The sequence below is a fragment of the Marmota flaviventris genome, chromosome 13 (assembly GCF_047511675.1).
Source record: "Marmota flaviventris isolate mMarFla1 chromosome 13, mMarFla1.hap1, whole genome shotgun sequence".
Taxonomy (NCBI): Eukaryota; Metazoa; Chordata; class Mammalia; order Rodentia; family Sciuridae; genus Marmota; species Marmota flaviventris.
The window spans coordinates 55,895,049-55,917,978 of NC_092510.1; the positions used below are offsets into that span (position 1 = coordinate 55,895,049).

The 22,930-nt window shown below is 37.6% G+C and overlaps 1 protein-coding gene and 1 pseudogene across 1 annotated transcript; both read left to right on the top strand.

Annotated features, from left to right (window-relative positions):
• The first annotated feature begins 10,100 nt into the window (after positions 1–10,100).
• Positions 10,101–10,664, top strand: LOC114083586 (interferon beta-like). The gene has a single exon (XM_027924869.2). The coding sequence runs from the start codon at positions 10,101–10,103 to the stop codon at positions 10,662–10,664; it is 564 nt and encodes a 187-aa protein (XP_027780670.2).
• A 10,573-nt stretch (positions 10,665–21,237) lies between these two features.
• LOC114083587 (interferon alpha-2-like) lies at positions 21,238–21,810 on the top strand (annotated as a pseudogene).
• Positions 21,811–22,930: the final 1,120 nt, after the last annotated feature.

Below are 22,930 nucleotides of genomic sequence, written 5' to 3' on the forward strand. Positions count from 1 at the left end.
GTCTGATAGAATGCAGGATAGAATCTCTACTTTTTAAATATTTGCTAAGAGTTGTTTTGCGGCACAATATATGGTCTATTTTAGAGAAGTATCCATGTGCTGCTGAGAAGAAAGTATATTCTCTCATTGAAGGTTGGAATATTCTATATATGTCAATTAAGTCTAAGTTATTGATTGTATTATTAAGTTCTATAGTTTCTTTGTTCAGCTTTTGTTTGGAAGATCTATCTAGTGATAAAAGAGGTGTGTTAAAGTCACCCAAAATTATTGTGTTGTGGTCTATTTGACTCTTGAACTTGAGAAGGTTTTGTTTGATGAACATAGCTGCTTCGTTGTTTGGGGCATATATATATTTATAATTATTATGTCTTGTTGGTGTATGGTTCCCTTGAGCAGTATGTAGTGTCCTTCTTTATCATTTTTGATTGACTTTAATTTGAAGTCTTCTTTATTTGATATGAGAATGGAAACCCCTGCTTGCTTCCACAGTCTATGTGGGTAGTATGATTTTTCCCAACTCTTCACCTTCAGTCTCTGAACGTCTTTTTCTATGAGATGAGTCTCTTGGAGGCAGCATATTATTGGGTCTTCTTTTTTTGATCCAATCTGCTAGTCTATGTCTTTTGATTGGTGAGTTTAGGCCATTAACATTCAGCATTATTATTGAGACATGATTTGTATTCCTAACCATTTTTTTTTGTATTTAACGTGACTTGGTTTCTCTTTTGGTTAGATTTTTCCTTTAGTGTAATTCATCCTCTGCTGATTTTCATCATTGTTTTTTATTTCCTCTTCTTGGAATATTATGCTAAAGATGTTCTATAGTGCAGGCTTTCTAGTTGTAAATTCTTTGAACTTTTGTTTATCATGGAAGGTTTTTATTTCATCATCAAATCTAAAACTTAGTTTTGCTGAATATAAGATTCTTGGTTGGCATCCTTTTTCTTTCAGAGCTTGGTATATGTTGTTCCACATATATGTTGATCTCCTGGCTTTGAGGGTCTGGGTTGAAAAATCTGCTGAGATACAAATTGGTCTCCCTCTATATGTGATCTGATTCCTCTCTCTTGTGGCTTTTACGATTCTATCCTTACTCTGTATGTTAAGCATTTTTATTACAATGTGACTTGGTGTAGATCTGTTGTAATTTAGTGTCCTGTAAGCCTCATGTATTTTGTTTTCCAATTTGTTATTCATGCTTGGGAAATTTTCTGATATTATCTCATTAAAGAGTTTGTGCATTCCTTTGGTTTGAAACTCTATGCCTTCCTCTATCCCAATAACTCTTAGATTTGGTCTTTTGATGCTGTCCCAGAATTCTTGGATGTTATGTTCATGGTTTCTAACTTTTTTCACTGTGTGATCAACTTTATTTTCCAGATTGTAAACTTTGTCTTCATTATCTGTTGTTCTTTCTTCCAAGTGATCTAGTCTGTTGGTTATGCTTTATATTGAGTTTTTTTATTTGATTTATTGTATCCTTCATTTCAAGGATTTCTGACCACTTTTTTTTCAGGGTCTCTATCTCTCTTGAAGTAATCTTTTGCTACCTGTATTTGCTCTCTTATCTCACTGCTGGAGTAATCAATTTTTGCTTGCATTTGCTCATTTAGGTCATTCTTTAATTCACAGACCATTTTAATTATGAATCTTCTGAACTCCTTCTCTAACATTTCATCAATTTTTCTTTCCATAGGTTCTGTTATTATGGTGTCCTGGTTTGTTTGGGCCATTTTCTTCCCTTGCTTTTTCATTTTGTCTATGAGTCTTCCTTTCTTGCAGTGTGGATCTGAGATATTACAGTTTCTTCTCTATATTCTTGTATTTCCCACACAGATTTCTGTACCTCAAAGTTTTCTTTTCTTGATGTTTCTTTGCCTGGCTTTGGTATCAGTATGATAGTAGCTTCACAGAATGAGTTTGGAAGGGTTCCCTCCCTTTCGATTTCATGGAATCATTTGAGGAGCATTGGTATTAATTCTTCTTTGTAAGTCTTATAGAACTAAGATGTGAATCCTTCTGGTCCCAGGCTTTACTGGGTTGGAAGATTTTTGATGGTGTCTTCTATTTCCTTCCTTGAAATTGATCTGTTTAAACTGTGTATGTCCTCTTGATTCAGTTTGGGTTGATTATATGCCTCTAAAATTTTGTTAGCGTCTTCAAGTTTCTCTATTTTACTAGAGTATAAATTTTGAAAATAGTTTCTAATTGTCTTTTGTATTTCAATAGTGCCTGTCATATTTCCTTTTTCATCACGAATATTTGTAATTTGAATTTTCTTTCTTCTCCTTTTCATTCTAGTGGCTAGGGGTTTGACAGTTTTATTCATTTTTTCAAAGAAGCTGCTTTTTGTTTTGTCAATTTTTTGATTTGTTTCTTTGGTTTCAATTTCATTGATTTCTGCCCTAATTTTAATTATTTCCTGTCTTCTACTACTTTGGGTGTTGGTTTGTTCCTCTTTTTCTAGGGCTTTGAGCTGTAATGTCAGGTGATTTATTTGTTGAGTTTTTCTTCTTTTAATGAATGAACTTAATACAATAATCTTTCTTCCTCATAGTGTTCCATAAATTTTGATAAGTTGTATCAGATTTCTCATTTACCTCTAAGAATTTTTTATCTTCTCCCTGAGTCTTCTGCTATCCATGCATCATTTAATAGCATATTATTTAGTCTCCAGGTGTTGGAGTAGCTTCTATTTTTTATTTTATCATTGATTTCTAATTCCATTCTATTATGGTAAGATGGAATGCAGGGTAGTATTTAGATATTTTGTATTTGCTAAGATATGCTTTGTGACATAACATATGGTCTATTTTGGAGAATGATGCATGTGTGGCTGAAAAGAAAGTGTATTCATTTGTTGATGGGTGGCATATTCTATATATGTCTGTTAAGTCTAAATGATTGTTTGTATTATTGGGTTCTATACTTTCTTTGTTTAGTTTTTGTTTGAAACATATATCCAGTGTTGAGAGAGGTGTATTAAAGTTTCTCAGTATTATTGTGTTGTGGTCTATTTGGTTTTTGTATTTGAGAAGGGTTTGTTTGGTTTATATAGATGCCCCATTGTTTGGTACATAGATATTTATGATTGTTATGTCTTGTTCATGTAAGACACCCTTAAACAGTATGAAATGTCCTTCTTTATCCTTTTTCAGTAACTTTGGTTTGAAGTCCACTTTATCAGATATGAGGATGGAAACCCTGCTTGTTTATATGGTCCATGTGAGTTGTACATATTTTCCTACCATTTCACCTTCAGTCTGTGGATATATTTTTATGTGGGATGAATCTCTGAAGGCAACATATATTTAGGTATTTATTTTTAATCCAATCTATGTCTTTAAATTGATGAATTTAGGCCATTCACATTTAGGTATATTATTGAAATATGATTTGTATTCCCAGTCATTTTGGTTTATTTTTGGTTTTTAGCTTGGATTTTTTCCCTCTGATTGGCCTTTCCTTTAGTATAGTTCCACCCTTTGCTGATTTTCATTATTGTTTTACATTTCCTCTTTTTGTAATATTTTGCAGGCTGTAGTGCAAGTTGTCTCGCTGTAAATTCTTTTGACTTCTGTTTATCATGAAAGGTTTTTATTTTGTTATCAAATCTGAAGCTTAATTTTGCTGGATATAAGATTCTTGGTTGGCATTTATTTTCTTTCAGAACTTGGTATATGTTGTACCAGGATCTCCTGGCTTTGAGGGTCTGGGTTGAAAAATATGGAGATATGAATTGTTCTCCCCCTATATGTGAGCTGATTCCTCTCCCTTGCATTTTTTAAGATTCTATCCTTATTGTGTATGCTAGGCATTTTCATTATAATGTGCCTTGTTGGACATATGTTGTAAATTTGGTGTCCTGTAAGCCTCTTGTATTTAATTTTCCAATTCATTCTTCATGTTTACGAAATTTTCTGACATTATTTCATTGAAGAGATTGTATATTACTTTGGTTTGAAACTCTGTGCCTTCCTCTATCCCCATAAATCTTAGATTTGATCTTTTGATGCTATCCCAGATTTTTTGGATGTTTTGTTCATGATTTCTTACCATGTGCAGTGTGTGGTCAACTTTCTTTTCAAGACTGTATACTTTGTCTTCATTATCTGATGTTCTGTATTCCAAGTGATCTAGTCTGTTGTTGATGCTTCCTGTTGATTTTTTCATTTCATCAATTGTTTTCTTCATTTTAAGGATTTCTGATTTCTGAATTTTTTTTCAGAATTTCTATCTCTTTCTTGAAGTAATCTTTTGCTCTCTGTATTTGCTCTCTTATCTCTTTGTTGGAGTATTCAATGTTTGCCTGTATTTGCTCATGTAGGTCATTCTTTAATTCAGATATCATTTTAATTGTGAACATTCTGAACTCCTTCTCTGACATTTCATCATCTGCACTTTTGATGGATTCTATTATTGTAGTTTCTTGGTTTGTTTCAGGCATTTCCCCACCACCACCCTCCACCTTTTTTTTTTCATGTTGTCTTTGTGTCATCTTTCTTGTAGTTCAAATCTGTGGTATTAGAATTTCTACCCTGTAATCTTGTAGCATCCCTGCATATTACCTGTGCCTCACTTTGGTGAGGTACAGCTAGTGTCCCATGATAAAAGCTACTGAAACTAAATGTGGTGCTTGAAATAGTGGAGGTAACTCAAGGTAGCCTTGGTGGTGTCCTAAGATGGCTGCATCTACTTTCAGAGATGGGGATGAAAGGGAGAGTTGCCTGTTCAGAGATTCAGCTGCCTCCAGGCCCTATCTATTTTCCCAAGGTGGAAGCTACCTGTGTGGGGAAGGCTATGGTGGTGGCTACAATGTTGCAAGATGGAGTTGGGCCAGGCCTGGCCTCTAGCATGGATCTGCTGGTCTGCAGGGCAGTGTTAATTTCATTCTTGATAACTGCAATTCTGATTAGAGGGAGATGGAATCTCAGTGTAGTTTTAATTTCCATTTCCCTACTTGCTAGAGATGTTAAATATTTTTTTTCAAAGATTTGTTAACAGGTTGTATTTCTCCTTCTGTCATTCTTGTTAACTGTTGGTAGCATTTACAAGTGAATCCCTCAAGTCCTGGACTTTTTGTTGTTCTGTGATTTTTGATTATTGATCAGATTCCCCTTTTTCATTATTTGTCTCTTCAAATTTTCTATTGTTCATGATTTATTGTTCACAGTTTATGTACTAATAGTCATGTATTCATTTCTTTTTGAGTATCAATTTATTATGCTATTGTTCATAGTTGTCTCTATGCTCTTTTGCATTTCTGTGGTATCAGTTGTAACCTATCCTCATTTATTCTGGATTTTATTTATTTTGAATCTTCTTAGTTACTGTAAACAAAGGATTGTCCATGTTTGTGCTGGTCTTTCCTATTGTTTTTTTAGTTTCTTTCTAATTTATTTCTGCTCTTATCTTCATTGTCTCTCTTCCTCTATTCACTGTGGGGGTTTCCTTTGCCTTTCTGTTACTAGTTTATCGAAGTTAAAAGGTGGTTTCATCATTTGAGATCGTTCTTTTTTTCCCTTATGTAGGCATTGATCCCATCAACATCACTCTTAGAACTGATTTTGCTGCATTCCATGTTTTGGTATATTTCATTCCAATTTTTGTTTGCTTTCAGGTACTTTCTAATTTCCCCCTTTGATATATTTTTGACTCACTACTTATTCAGGAGGGAGTCATTTAATTTCCAATTTTTTCTGGTTTTATATCATTGATTTTGGAAAAAATACTGATATGATATGATTGTAATTTTAAATTAGTTCAGACTTGTTTTGTAGCCTACAATATCTATTCTAGAGTAAGTTGTATATTCAGTTGGGAAGAATGGGTTTCTGCTGTAGGGTGGAAAGTTCTGTTAATGTATATTAGTTAAGATCATTTGGACTGAAGTATAGCTCCACTGCAATATTGCCTCATTTTTTATGATTTATCCATTGTCCAAAGTGGTACAGAAATTGCTATTAATATTGCACTACAACCTGTTTTTCTCTTCAGATTCATTCCTACATTCTTTGTATATTTTGGTGTTCTGATGTTGGATGTATATGTGTTTGTGATGGTTAAATACTCTTAATGAATTTACCCCCTTAACATTGTGTAAGGACCTTCCTTGTGTTATGATACTGTTTCTGATGTAAGTACAACTACCTGTGTTCTCTTTTGGTCGGTGTCTGTGTGGAATAGCTTTTTCCATCCCTTTGCCTTCATTCCTTATGTGTCTGTGAAGCTGAAGTCTCTTGCAGAGAGAATACTGTTGGGCATTTTTGAAGAATCTGTTCAGACACTCTCTATTTTTGATTGGAATGTTTAGTCCATTGGCATTTATACTAATGATTGGTAGGTAGGGGCTCACTATTGCCATTGTGTTAATTTCTTTCTGATTGTTTGTTAGTTTCTTCATTCCTTTCTTCCTGTATTATTATGTCCTTTAGTGATTTGATGATTTTGAAGTGGTGTGCTTTCATTCCTTTCTCTTGATATTTTGTATACAGAAAACAATGGTTTGCTTTGTAGTAATCATAAAACTTACATAGAATATCTTATAATTGCAGCAGTCTATTAAAAACTGACAACTTGATTCAATTTTGTATAGAAGCAGTATATGTTTAATCCTCCTGTTACAGTGTATGTTTTCGATGTTATACTTTTTATAATGGGTATCCATAAACAAATATTTGTAGCTGTAGTTACTTAAAGTTATTAAAACTTTAAAATTTTCCCCTTTATACCAGAGTTACAAGTGACTTACACACACAGTGACATTATTAAGTTATCCTGAATTACACTGTATCTGACCTTTAGAGTGAGTTGGTCAAATCAATGGAGCCATCCAATCTTGGAGTTTAAATCTCTAGAACTGCCAGCTAAGTAGACCTCTTTTCTTTAAAAAGTAGCCTACCTCAAGAATTTTTTTGACAGTAATAAAAAATGGACTAATATATCACTCAAATATTTATTATGAGGATTATTCAGAGAACAGTGTATAGTAAGAATTCAAGAATTAGTAACAATACTACAACAACTACTACTACAGCTTCCACTTCTGTGGCTTTTCTCTTATCATAGGATGAACTCTGATGGCCATTTCAGCATGGGAGGATCAGAGACCACTAGATTTGGCCCAAGGAGGAGGCCCACTGCTGTACCAGGAGAGGTCAACTCTAAATGAGCTCACAAGTCGTCCTGAATGGGCAGGTCCTAATCACCAGAATCCCTGGATTGTTCTCCTCTTAGTAGAAAGGATTGATCTCTGAAACACCTTGCATTGGTCTTTTTGCTGTGAGCCATGGATGATTCCAGATTTTTCCTAAGATAGTTTTCAAATAGAGTTTCCCTAAGAAATTACTCAGTCACTGACATAATAAGACATTCACAAGTGAAACAGCTGCAAGATCATTTCTTTTTTAAAAAATTTTATTATTTTAGAATCTACTTTTTCTTAGAACTTAGAAAATAGATAAACAACTTTCATGAGCTCACATGGAAACACCAAAATGTGAGAATAACACCCACAGAAGAGGCAGAATGGCCTTGACACTTGGTGGTCTAGTGTAGATTGGTCTATTACAAGAGAACACATGTTTGTGTAGATTGGTCTATTACAAGAGAACATATGTTTGGCAGTGGAAAACTGGAAAACCACACAAAGAAAAAAAGGGAGAAATCAGCCTTTAGGGTCAAATCAAACAAAATAAACAAGTATTATGATGTTGCTATACTTCTTTTTATAAATTTTCTCTCTTCATTATTATATACCTGTTTCTCTTGCATCTTATATCCTTTATGGTATGAACAAATATTTGGGCTTTTTATTGACATAGACATGATAATTGTAAGCATTTATTTTGTACAGTTGGGTAATCATTATACATTTTTATAATGTGTAATGATTTAAACAGGGTAACTAGCTTTTTCACCATGATTAGTCAGTTTTCTTTTACCATAACAAATACCCTAGATAATTAAATTTAAAATGTAGATAATTAACTTTTAACGTTCTGGTGGTTGCAGTCCATGATTAATTGGCCCTTTGCTTTGGGTGTCTGACAAGTGCAGGAATTCACCACAGGAGGACAAACCTTACCACCTGATGTCCAGGGTGTTAAAGGGCGTGAGAAAGGGCGTGAGGAGTGGGCCAGGGTCCCAATATGCCCTTGAAGGACCCACCAGCAGTGACCTTCAAACCTCCCACTAGAGGATACTGCCAAAAGACTCCACCACCTCCCTTTGGCAGCTCCCTGGGGATCAAGCTTTAACACATGGCCTGGAGGGGACATTTAACATCCAGACTATGCCACCATCTCCTGAAACAGTGTCATGTTTTTGAGTTTGGAATCATCAAACTCTTCTCTTCCAGTTCTTTTAAAATATCTAATAAGTTTTTATGAGCCAGAGTCACCTCCTGTATGTGCTGTAGACACTAGGACTTACTCCTCCTCTATGACTGTATTTTTAATGATACCAATAATGTATTTTTGTTATAGAAAAAAATTTAATGTGATTTAAAAAGGGATATATTAAATACAGTAAGGCTTTTTAACTTTCCTCAAACAAAGTATACTGAATAATTAGGATGCCTCATGGCTCTTCTTATATGTGATTGTGATCAGGGGAGGCAGGAGGGAAGGAAAGGGAAGGCTCTCGTGAGTGAGTTGCATCCAATTATTTTGTGTGCATGTATAAATATGGCTTAATGAATCCCACTACTATACATAATTATAATGCACCAATAAGGAATTGTACACTAAAAAATTATCAATATTTTTAAAGTTACACTGTGAAAATGGAAAAAATTTTCTTTCAAGCCACATTCTCACCCCTGTCACCATTTTCACTGCAAGTGACTACTATTAATATTTGAGTGAATGTACCTGGTGAAAAAGATAATATGCATGTATCAGCATATGTATTCATGTAAATTTGTGTTTGTGTGTGACTTTCAGTTAATTTATAAAACAAATAATATTACCATTTCCATTATTTTATAGATAATCTATTACAATATAATAATTATGAGGTATTATACTATATGATATATATTATGCTTTACAGGTATTATATGACATTATAATTATATATTTCATATATTTGTATATTTTATATTATATACTAATTAGTATAGTATTATATATTTCATATATTCATTTCATTAAACATATTTGTGACATAGGTTTATATCAGCTATTTCCATTTTAATGATGCAATAATATTCCATTTTGTCTGTACTATGGTATTACTTAACCACTTTTCTCCTGATGGATATTTGTATTTTTTATTATGACATTGCTGTAATGGGCATTTGTAGATGGTGTGTGTGTGTGTGTGTGTGTGTGTGTTTGTGTGTGTGTGAGATACACTCACACACACTTCTGAAGAGACAGATTTCTAGTCATAATATTGCAAATTAAAGCTATTTAATTGCTTAAACATTTAAATTATCTTGCCAACTTCCACCTGGCGTCCCCTGAGCTAGTTTGGGCTTCCCTTCAGTACAGTAGTCTCAGGGCAGTCAGACCCCTCACATGGTGGCTAACAACTTCAAGAGCAAGGATGTAAGCCAACAAAATGGAAGACATGTCACTATTTCAGACACAGTTGGTTTGAAACTTTCTCTTCCCTGAACTATTCCGAGGTCTCTCAGAACTCCCCCAGACCCTCTCACATGAACCTACTATTTCAATAGGCAAAACCCCAATCCAGCTGCTGTTCTGTGAGTGGCTTTTCAGTTAATGACTCTTGGCTATTTGGGGCTTCTCTGTTTCCTCTCAAGTCCCTTCTTATCCTTTCCTTGAGAAATTACTGAAACTATACAATATTAGAAATTCTCACAGTTTGTACATATTTTCCCTAATATACATTATATAGAGTAATCAGGAGTTTAAATAAATAGGGTTTTAGAAACTCTTAAGAATGCAATAAGAAGAAAGTGACATAGTAAAAACGAAAGGGAGAACTGAAAGTGGGAAATTCCTCTGAAACAGAGAGGACCATCCCATATAAATAGCCCATCCCCATGGAGCCAGGACATTCACATTGCAGACCTTTGCAGTCTGTGCAACCTTGCATAGATTGTAGGCAGCGCTGTTCTGGTTGTCATCATGAACAACAGGTGCATCCTCCAACCTGCTCTCCTGTTGTGCTTCTCCACCACAGCTCTTTCCCTAAGTTACAACCTGCTTCGACTCCAACAGTTCAACAGCAGTGTGGAATGTCAGAAGCTCCTAGAGCAGTTGAATGAAAGGCCTGCAGACTGCCTCAGTGACAGGATGGACTTCAAGATCCCCAAGGAGATCAAACATCCACAGCAGTTCCAGAAGGCACAGGCTGCCTTTGTCATCTATGAGATGCTCAAGGACATCTTTCATGTTTTCAAAAAAGGCTACTCTAATCCTTACTGGAATAACACCATTGTCACAGACCTCCTTCGTGAACTCCATCAGCAGATTGTCCTCCTGAACACAATGGTGGTAGAGAAACTGGGGGAGGAAAACAAAAGACAGGCATACTCCATGATTATCCTGCGCCTGAAGAGTTACTATGTGAGGATCCGGATGTACCTGGAGGCCAAGGAGTACAGCAGCTGTGCCTGGAGAGTAGTCAGAGAGGAACTCTACTGGAACTTCTCCTTCATTAACAGACTTACAGACAAATTTCAAAACTGAAGATAGCCCACTATATACCATGTCTGGACCAGACAATGAGATCAGACATTCTTCAACCAGCAGAGGCTCATTCAGTTACAGACAGCAAATGGGGTGCCTTGAAAAGACAATAGATGTTTTTAACTTTTTAAATTAATTTATGAATTAAGTTATTCTTATTATTTATTTAAATATTTACATTGGAAAATAAATTATTTATGATGCAAAAATCCATGTGGTAGTTTCAATTTCAACTTGATTTATAGATTCCTTGTTAACATATTCAGAACACCTCTTAGATATGCTTTGTAAAATGTGCCTGCAAAATAGTGAAATTTCCAGCCCATGCTAGAATTTAAAATCCTGACATTTAAATTCCCCCGAGGAATTTAAATTCCAAAGAAGTACATGTAATACACAAGTTACTACATAATAAGGGGATCTGAACCTTACAGGGCAACAAGTGTGGGTTGTATGCTGTGGGATTGGAGGGGAGTAGGTGAGCAAATGACTTGGGAGTGGAAACCTGGGGTGCCCATTGCTTCTGTTCTGTGCTCCAGGGTCTATGGTTGTGAAGTTAGAATTTAGCTCTCAGGTGAATCAAAGGAACATACTAGCTCTTGTAGTGAGCCTAAGCCCTTCCTTGTCTGGGGAATGCTCTGCCCATGAGAGGAGTTTAAATATCTGCATGCCCTCAAGATTGAGGGTGAGTTACTTTTCTGACACTTATGAAGTAACTTGATTTTGGTCCTCATACTACAGTCAAGATTTATGGATTTTTGAGTGTGTTTGTCAGTTTTAAGAGAAAGGGAATAGAGGGCGGGGGACCTTCTTTCTACTCTACCCATCTGTCTAGTTTTGTTTCCATGTTTCTCAAAAACCAAGTCTGCTCCTGGCCTCCCAGCTTGGTCAGACAGAATTCTGGGAATATCCTATTTAGTTTTCCTGGTTCTCTGTATCTCTGAAGCCACACACTCCCCAAAGCAACAATCCAAGACACATGCACAAGATTAAATCCAATTTTTAAGCCAGGCAAAAAGTCAGGAATCATAGGTGAAAGAAAATTCAAAGGGCTCTCTCACTTTGTCATCAAGCCAGAGGGGCAGAGCAGAGCCGCCACCCGCACCCAGAACAGGCCCAGCGGGCCGCCGGCGTGACCCCAATTGGAGTAGGGGCAGAGCAGAGCTGCCACCTGCACCCGCAAGGTAGGCAGACCTGGGACAGACCGTCGGATCAGGCCCAGCGGCCTACCAGCGTGGTACACACGTCACCCCAACTGGAGTAGGGGCAGAGCAGAGCCTTCGCCCATGCCCGGATCAGGCCCAGCAGCCCTCTGGCATGGTAGTCACGTAACCCCAATTGGAGTAGGGGAAGAGCAGAGCCGCCACCTGCGCCCGAAAGGTAGGCAGACCTGTGACTGACCGGTGGAACAGGCCCAGCGGGCGGCCGGGGTGGTAGGCACGTCACCCCAATTGGAGTAGGAGCAAAGCAGAGCCTTTGCCCACGCCCGGAACAGGCCCAGAGGTCCGTGTGTGTGGTAGACAAGTCACACCAATTGGAGGAAGGGCAGAGCAGAGCCGCCGCCCACGCCTGCAAGGTAGGCAGACCTGCAACTGACCAGCGGATCAGGCCCGGTGGCCTGCCAGCATGGTACACATGTCACCCCAATTGGACTAGGGGCAGAGCAGAGCTTTCGCCCACACCCGGGACAGGCCCAGCGGCCCGCTGACACGGTAGTCACATCACCCCAATTGGAGTAGGGGCAGAGCAGAGCCGCCGCCCGCGCCTGCAATGTAGGCAGACCGCCGCCCGACCCTGCAAGTGAGACTTTTCAACTATACAAGAGCAATATAAATATATAGGGGGAAAATTTTTTCAAAAACACAACAGTTTCACCAAGCAGAAAGAAACGCAAGCAGTATGAAAAGACAAGGAAAGAAAGGAAGACAAGCAATGAAGGTCAATTCAATTTTAGAAGAGGTAACAGCTGCAGCAGATGGAATGTCAGATAAAGAATTAGGGTATACATGCTTCAGATGATCTGGAGTCTCAAGGAAGACATTAGACAGCAAAATCAGACAATAAAAGATCACTTCGACAATGAATTACACAAACATATCCAGGAAGCAAAAGATCACTATACAGGGAGATAGAGGTTATAAAAAACAAACAGAAATCCTAGAAATGCAGGAAGCAATAAACCAACTTAAAAACTCAATTGAGAATACTACCAGCAGAGTAGAACACTTAGAAGATACAACATCAGGCAATGAAGACAAAGTATTTGAACTTGAAAAGAACATAGACAGCTCAGCAAGACTGTTAAGAAATCATGAGCAGAACATCCAAGAAATATGGGATAACATAAAGAGACCAAACTTAAGAGTCATTGGGATACAGGAAGGTATAGAGCTCCAAACCAAAGGAATGAGCAATCTATTCAATGAAATAATACGAGAAAACTTCCCAGACTTGAAGAATGAGACAGAATCCCAAATCCTAGAAGCCTACAGGACGCCGAATGTGCAAAATCATAAGAGATCCACACCTAGACACATTATAATGAAGATGCCCAACATACGGAATAAGGAGAGAATTTTAAAAGCTACAAGAGAAAGGAAGCAGATTACATTTAGGGGTAAGCCAATCAGGATAACAGCTGATCTTTCAACACAGACTCTGAAAGCTAGAAGATCCTGGAATAACATATTTCAAACACTGAAAGAAAATGGGTTCCAACCAAGAATTGTGTATCCAGCGAAATTAAGCTTCAGGATGGAAGATGAAATTAAAACTTTCCACGATAAACAAAAGTTAAAAGAATTTGCAGCTAGAAAACCATCTCTTCAAAACATCCTCGGCAAAACATTACAGGAAGAGGAAATGGAAAATAACAATGAAAACCAACAGTGGGAGGTAGGACAGTAAAGGGGCGGGGAATAACCAAAGAGGAAAACAAACCATGTTTAGTAACATAAATAAGCAAATATGGCTGGAAGAACAACCCATATCTCAATAATGACCCTAAATGTTAATGGCTTAAACTCACCAATTAAGAGACACAGGCTAGTAGAATGGATCACAAAACAAGACCCAACAATATGCTGCCTACAGGAGACGCATTTGATAGGAAAAGACATACATAGGCTGAAGGTGAAAGGTTGGGAAAAATCATATCACTCATATGGACTTCGGAAACAAGCAGGAGTGTCCATACTCATATCAAATAAAATAGATTTCAAGCCAAAGTTAATCAAAAGGGATAAAGAGGGACACTACATACTGCTCAAGGGAACCATACACCAACAAGACATAACAATCATAAATATATATGCCCCAAACAATGGTGCAGCTATGTTCATCAAACAAACTCTTCTCAAGTTCAAGCGTCTAGTAGACCACCATAAAATAATCATGGGAGACTTCAACACACCTCTCTTGCCACTGGACAGATCTTCAAAACAAAAGTTGAATAAGGAAACTATAGAACTCAATAACACAATTAATAACCTAGACTTAATTGAAGTATATAGAATACACCACCCATCATCAAGCAGTTACACTTTTTTCTCAGCAGCACATGGATCCTTCTCAAAAATAGATCATATATTGTGTCACAGGGCAACTCTTAGACAATATAAAGGAGTAGAGATAATACCATGCATCTTATCTGATCATAATGGAATGAAACTGAAAATCAACGATAAAAGAAGGAAGGAAAAATCATGCATCACTTGGAGAATGAACAATAGGTTACTGAATGATCAATGGGTTATAGAAGACATCAAGGAGGAAATTAAAAAATTCTTAGAGATAAATGAAAACACAGACAAAACATATCAGAATCTATGGGACACATTGAAAGCAGTTCTAAGAGGAAAATTCATTGCTTGGAGTTCATTCCTTAAAAAAAGAAAAAACCAACAAATAAATGATCTCATACTTCATCTCAAAATCCTAGAAAAAGAAGAGCAAAACAACAGCAAATGAAGTAGAAGGCAAGAAATAATTAAAATCAGAGCTGAAATTAATGAAATCGAAACAAAAGAAACAATTGAAAAAATTGACAAAACTAAAAGTTGGTTCTATGAAAAAATAAATAAAATCGACAGACCCTTAGCCATGCTAGCGAAGAGAAGAAGAGAGAGAACTCAAATTACTAGCATACGGGATGAAAAAGGCAATATCACAACAGACACTTCAGAAATACATAAGATAATCAAAAATTATTTTGAATCCTTATACTCCAATAAATTAGAAGATAGTGAAGGCATCGATAAATTTCTTAAGTCATATGATCTGCCCAGATTGAGTCAGGAGGATATAGACAACCTAAACAGACCAATATCAATTGAGGAAATAGAAGAAACCATCAAAAGACTACCAACTAAGAAAAGCCCAGGACCGGATGGGTATACAGCAGAGTTTTACAAAACCTTTAAAGAGGAACTAATACCAATACTTTTCAAGCTACTTCAGGAAATAGAAAAAGAGGGAGAACTTCCAAATTCATTCTACGAGGCCAACATCACCCTGATTCTTAAACCAGACAAAGACACTTCAAAGAAAGAAAACTACAGACCAATATCTCTAATGAACCTAGATGCAAAAATCCTCAATAAAATTCTGGCAAATCGGATACAAAAACACATCAAAAAAATTGTGCACCATGATCAAGTAGGATTCATCCCTGGGATGCAAGGCTGGTTCAATATACGGAAATCAATAAATATTATTCACCACATCAATAGACTTAAAAATAAGAACCATTTGATCATCTCGATAGATGCGGAAAAAACATTCGACAAAGTACAGCATCCCTTTATGTTCAAAACTCTAGAAAAACTAGGGATAATAGGAACATACCTCAATATTGTAAAAGCAATCTATGCTAAGCCTCAGGCTAGCATCATTCTGAATGGAGAAAAATTGAAGGCATTCCCTCTAAAATCTGGAACAAGACAGGGATGCCCTCTCTCACCACTTCTGTTCAACATAGTTCTCAAAACACTGGCCAGAGCAATTAGACAGACGAAAGAAATTAAAGGCATAAAAATAGGAAAAGAAGAACTTAAATTATCACTATTTGCAGGTGACATGATTCTGTACCAAGCAGGGCAGAGAAAACTGAAAAGTTTTCTCTCAGCAAGAGAAACAATAAAAGAGGTAAATAGGAAGCCTACATCATGGGAACAAATTTTTACTCCTCACACTTCAGATAGAGCCCTAATATCCAGAGTATACAAAGAACTCAAAAAATTAAACAATAAGAAAACAAATAACCCAATCAACAAATGGGCCAAAGACCTGAACAGACACTTCTCAGAGGAGGACATACAATCAATCAACAAGTACATGAAAAAATGCTCACCATCTCTAGCCGTCAGAGAAATGCAAATCAAAACCACCCTAAGATACCATCTCACTCCAGTAAGATTGGCAGCCATTATGAAGTCAAACAACAACAAGTGCTGGAGAGGATGTGGGGAAAAGGGTACACTTGTACATTGCTGGTGGGACTGCAAACTGGTGCGGCCAATTTGGAAAGCAGTATGGAGATTCCTGGGAAAGCTGGGAATGGAACCACCATTTGACCCAGCTATTGCCCTTCTTGGACTATTCCCTGAAGACCTTAAAAGAGCGTACTACAGGGATACTGCTACATCGATGTTCATAGCAGCACAATTCACAATTGCTAGACTGTGGAACCAAACCAGATGCCCTTCAATAGATGAATGGATAAAAAAAATTTGGCATTTATACACCATGGAGTATTACGCAGCACTAAAAAATGACAAAATCATAGAATTTGCAGGGAAATGGATGGCACTAGAGCAGATTATGCTTAGTGAAGCTAGCCAATCCCTAAAAAACAAATACCAAATGTCTTCTTTGATATAATGAGAGCAACTAAGAACAGAGCAGGGAGGAAGAGCAGGAAGAAAAGATTAACATTGAACAGATACATGAGGTGGGATGGAAAGGGAGAGAAAAGGGAAATTGTATGGTAATGGAGGGAGACCCTCATTGTTTTACAAAATTACATATAAGAGGTTGTGAGGGGAATGGGAAAATAAACAAGGAGAGAAATGAATTACAGTGGATGGGGTAGAGAGAGAAGATGGGAGGGGAGGGAGGGGGGATGGTAGAGGATAGGAAAGGTAGCAGAATACAACAGTTACTAATAGGGCATTATGTAAAAATGTAGATGTGTAACCGATGTGATTCTGCAATCTGTATTTGGGGTAAAATTGGGAGTTCATAACCAACTTGAATCTAATGTATGAAATATGATATGTCAAGAGCTTTATAATGTTTTGAACAACCAATAAAAAAAAGAATATATGAGTTTGCAATTTACAAGAAATAAATGTCTGATGGGTCATAACTGTCAACTGGACGTCCAGCAATGGAGGTGGTCTTGTGGAGAGAGAGTGTAGAGAAAGAAAAGGATTAAAGCTTAACCTTGAGGACCTTCAACTTTTAAAAGGATGAGAGAGAAAAACAAGGAAGGAGACAGAGTTGAAAGATGCTGACATTAGAAGGAGAAGAGGAGAGAATGGCAGTAAAACAGTGTCTTTAGGAAATAAACTTGCTTAGAAGAAGAGGAATGAATAGATTTATGGAAGATATGGATTGAAACACATTGGGAAAGTGGAGGGCATGGAAAATCTTAGTGATCGAGAAGAATCGATCAGTAGAAACCATGTTAGCCAAGGTAGTGACAAATAAGAGAAGAGTAATTAGGGTTGACATATTTTTTAAAAAAGAATGAGAGGTTGTAATCTGAGGCAGAGGAGAAAAGTGGGTTATGATCTAAAAAATAGTGTAGGGTTTTTTTTGTATACAGTTTTCACCTCTGAAATATATTTATGTTCAAATGGATTTCATATATTGGCAAGTCATATTAGTAACTTTTCTATTGTATTAATGTTAAATCATGATATTTTTAATTACAATGGTCATTTTTCCTATATTAGTAAGTACTAAGTTAAATGTCAGTAAGCTGCTCTGTGGGTTGAAACCGTCACCGCACTGGGAAATTAGATAGAACTAATGACCTTGTGAGAGGTGGATCTTAGAATTAGTGAGTGGAAATGACACTGGAGGAGTTGGCAGGTGAGTAAGAGTAGAGAAGAACTCCCCTGCAGCAGGTCACCTGAGGAGCCAGTCATTTGAATTTCCCTCCAATTCAGACTTACTTCTGTCTTCCTTTGGCTTCTGGTGCAATCAATCATAGCTTTCTAGGAATATCACCACAGAAGTAAAAATGGTGTGTTGAAAATTTTTGGAAATACTGGCTCAATGTTGTTACATTTTTATTTTTCTGTTTGACTTCTAACCTCAAGATGAAAATGAAAGTAATTCAAAATCATCAGGACAACTCTTTGCTCAGGAAAATATTAAATGAATAAGAATGTGTAGGTACAACTAGGCGGCGACCCCCATCAGCACAGACAGAGGCAGTGAGGGAACAGCTGACTGTGGAGCTGACCGAGTAAATGTTCTAAGACTGAATATTTGACACTCTGACACCTGGATAGACTTCAAGTCTGATTACCAAAGCAGAGTTCCCTAACCTGAAGCCAGTCCAGGGTGGTGTGAGCAGAGAGGGGAGGAGAGAGAGAAAGAGGGAGAGGATGATTATGTAAGCTCACTCCTTTACCCACAGCTGGGAAAAAAAGAAGACCAAATTAAAATGCAAGAGGAACAACAAGGTCAGTGAAGGAGATCAAGCAGTTTAGTCCAAATTGTGGGCTCAAAGTCCTGCTGAGAGTTGCCTTCATTTTGTGGAGCCCACAGCTGGCCTGTTGCCCTAGAATAAATTAAATCAACATGACATCTCCTCACCTCCAGGTAGCAACAAATAAAACCAAAGAGACTGTCCCTGCAGTGGGATGTCACTATAATCTGTGCAGAAGGACCTTGTACATGAGTCCCTCCTAGCCAAAAGTTGCTGAAACCCCCTACCCCTCAGCAGCCACCAGAGGTGTAGGGTGCAGACTGCCCTGAAAGTGCTAGCCTAACTCCACATGGCCTTTGTGGCAGGCTAGATAGAGAAGGCACAGAAGTCCACAGTGGCAGGAAATGAAAGTGCAGAACCAGGCAGGAAAGCAGTCTGGGTCCCAGCAGCAGATGGGAACAGTCTCTGGAAGTTAGAGCTGCAGCAGGTCGGAGATTGAACATGGGTGGGATGGCTGTCTCACTCCCAGGCAGCAGAGGGGGACAACCCCCATGATTCCTGGCTGCAGCCAGCAGGAGCTTGGACCATGTCTGTGTCTGTCCCAGTCAGTGGAGGGGAGAAGCTCTAGTGGTTTGTGACTATGGGAAGTGGGATCTCGAAGGCAGGCAAACTGGTTAAGCCTCTTTCTCAGTACCAGAAAAAGTGTCCCAGTAATTTGAGTAGGTCAGGGGGGGGCACTTTTGCACCACACACTACCCATGGAGAACCCACAATGACAGGCCCCATGGTTGCAGAGAGACACCAGGCTCTGTGTCACTTTGAAAAGGTCAATAGGAAGAAGAGTGGGTGGGGTGGTGACCCAGGACAGAGTGATTGTCCAGATCTAGGCCTCCTTAGTTCCTGCACACAGATAAATAGCCAACAGACAGAGTGCCACACCCTTGGAGCATCCAGCTTTAGGACATTGGGCTGATAAATGAGAACAGGCTGGTGGGGAGGCCCACAGCAACTCAAGCTTTGGCTCCTGGGCCCCAGCACCTCTAGGAGGGACCCAAAGCTGAAAGAGGTGGATATTTTCAATAGGTTCCAAATCCTAACAAAATCCAAAAAGCATTCAATAAGAATTTTCTTCATCTTGGCATGTTTAATTATAAATAGTTCTGATTATATATGTATTACTCTTCACTTTTATTTTATATTTGTGACCATAGTATTTGATCTTGTGCCTCAAGCAGGTTTCACTGTATTTCTTCTAATGTTTTAAAGCATTTATTAAAATTATTCTCTCTTTTTGAGCTCAGATTTATATTTTCTTTCCTTGCTCCCTCTTTTCCCTCTTAGATTACCTGCTGTCAATTGCCCTCATACATTTTTTCTTCTCCTTGCCTTGATGTGAATTTAATTTTCTATGTTATCTTCTTTCTTTATTATTTTCTCTCTCCTTTTATCCAAATTTTCTTTCCTCTCCTTTTCTGTATCTATATAATGTTGTAGCAATATTGGTATATTTAATTGATAATAATATTTTTCAGTCTATTCCAGAACTGTTCTACAAGTTTATACTTGGATTAGAAAAGTTGTGGAGAAAAATTTCAATATGTTTTTGGTTTTTCCTAAGGTTGAATAGTATTTGGCTTTGCTCTAAAGTGATTGTACTAAATAGGGATCAATAGCTTCTCTCAAAATGATAATAGTATTCATATTAAAGTGATAATGAACTGCATAAGTCGTACATTCAGTGAAAGTATCAACAAATGTGTATTTACCCAGCCTGGGGCTCTAAGAAACAAGCTCTCTAAATAGTCCCCTTAAATAAATAAAACAATAATCATCCTAATAGATGATTGGATATACTAGCAGTACACAAAAGGAGGGGAACAAACCATACCAAAGAAACCAAAACAATTGATCTCATATCTACCATATTGGAAGAAATGACATAAAAAGAATTTAGAAAGTTCATAGTGAAAATCTTCAACAAGCTAAAAGAAGAAATGAACTTAGAAAACAGAAGAAGTAAAAGATAATTTCAATAAAGATGTAGAATCTGAAAAATACAAAACAGAAGTACTAGAAATGAAACTCAATAAACCAAGTTAAATTTTCAGCAGAAAGCTTCATTAATAGATAAGATCATTTGGAAGAGAGATTTTGAGGAATATGATACATTATGATTTATACAAGTTAGAATCATTGAGTAAATTTATTTAGAAAGTTATGTTTATATTAATAGCTTTTCAGATTTACTTTTGACTGAATTTTTTAAATTTGGACATTTTTAATTCTGTATTGAATACAAAGATTAAATTTAACAATTTTACTTGTTTATATAGTTACATATAATATTTTACTTATAACATAGGCATATTCATTGGGTATATAAATACATACACATGTGTATTAAAACTTAATAGGCTGGACATGGTTGTATGCACCTTTAATTCCAGTGATTCCAGAGGCTGAGACAGAAGGATCGGACGTTTGAGATCAGCCTGAGGAACTAAGGGAGGACATGGTACCTTAGCAAGGCCCTGTCTCAAAATAAAAATTAGAAGGGCTCCGGACATGGCTCAGTCATAAAACGCTTCTGGGTTCTATACCTAGTAAGCTCCCCTACCACCATACAAAATTAATAGGGGTTTCAGTTGGGTCAATAATTCTAAAAGAGGGTCTGGGGGCAGGGAAGGGGAAATATATAATAAGAACATGGTTTGGAAACACTACTCTAAACACATGTAGTGAAAGCATAAAGGAAAGCAAAAACAGAAAGTACTGGTGACATTCAGAAAATTGAAAGCATATTTGTTCCTATTTAAGACACAGGAACAAGTCAAGGGCTTCAGAGAACCTCGAGGCAAAGGTGCAAGAGCACCCATCTCAAGCAGCCCAGCAGCATCTGCAAGATCCCCAATGGCCTTGCCCTTGGCTTTCCTGCTGGCCCTGGTGGTGCTCAGCTGTAAGTCCACCTGCTCTCTGGGCTGTGACGTGCCTCAGATTCACAATCTGGATCTTGCAACTCCTGACAGGAATGAGGAGGGGACCTGGACTCTCCTGGAAAAAATGAGGAGAATTCCCACTTTCTCCTGCCTGAAGTACAGAAAGGATTTTGCCTTCCCCCAGGAGCAGTTGGAAGGTGAGCAGGTGCAGAAGACTTAAGCTGTTGCTGTCCTCCATGAGATGACCCAGCAGATCTTCAACCTCCTCAGCACCCAGGAGGCCTTTGCTGCTTGGGACAAGACCCTCCTGGACACCTCCCTCACTGACCTCTATCAGCATCTGGATGACCTCAAAGAATGTGGGACCCAGCAGGTGGGGGTGGAAGAGGCTCCCCTGAGGGCTGTGAGGAAATACTTCCACAGGATCACTGTCTACCTGAAGGAGAAGAAATACCTGCCTTGCACCTGGGAGGTGGTCTGAACAGAAATCATGAAATCCTTCTCTTCATCAGCCAACTTGTATGGAAGACTAAGGAGCATGGAATGAGACCTGGTCCAGCAGGGAAACGCTTCTCACTGATGAACACACCTTACCACACTCCCACAAATTCTGCCATTTCAAAGACTCTCATTCCTACTTGAATTCTGACATGAATTTAATTTTTCAGATGTATTCAAGCCTTTGCCCAACATTGCTTTCAAATCTATAGGCACTAGACCCTTACATCCCTGCAGATGTGTCCGTTTGTTTATTTAAATATTTAACTATTTATATAATTTTATTTATTTTGTCTACATGATATTATGTATACTTGGCAATATGATTAATAAAACTGAACATTTTCTTTGTATTTAAGCAGTTGATATTTTTGTTCTTTATTACTTTTTAAAGTTTTTTTTAACTCTTTACTTTCTTGTAGGAGAAGGAGGGATTGGATTAATTTTTCTTTTCATTCTTTTCCATTTTATTTAAATAGCAACCAAAATTTTAGTTCCAAATACTGATTTCTATGTTTAATTTAGTTCATGGAATCTGTTACATCATTATTTTTTCCTATAGACAATTGAGATTAACAGAAAATCAATAAACTCTGGATGTGATGAAGGAAAATCATAAAATCCCCCCCCCCACCACCACCAGAGGAAGAAAAAGATAACAGGACTTCTCTGACTCATCTTTCAGCTTACTCCATTGGGGTTTGTGCTTAGATACTCTTCATGTCTCACTGACTATCTCAATTTCATCTATTTCCCTCTGTAGTGATGGTTTCAATGCACACAATTGCTTTCTGATATTCTCATTTAATTTTTAATTTTTTTAACATACGTAAAAACACAAAAGTGGTACACATTAGTGCGATGCCATGTTGGATGTAATGTTTAAATCAGGTCAACACATTCATCTCTTTGAACATTTATCATGTCTCTGTTGTGAACCTCTCAAGATCCCTCCCTCCAACTTTTTCAAATGCACAAGGGATTAGTGCCCTGTAGAGTCACCGCATCCTGCAATCCCCTACTGACTCCTTGCTCCTTTCCAGCTGTATTGGGGAACCATTGATCAGCCTTTCCCATCTTTGCTCACTTCTGCTCTCTGCGGTCTCTGGTAAGCACCATTCCACTCTCTGCTCCTAGGAGATCAACTTCTCTCTAGTTCCCATGTGAGT

What these genes read in the sequence shown, in the direction of transcription:
- LOC114083586 (XM_027924869.2), top strand. Translation starts at nt 10,101, where the DNA reads ATGAACAACAGGTGCATCCTCCAACCTGCTCTCCTGTTGTGCTTCTCC.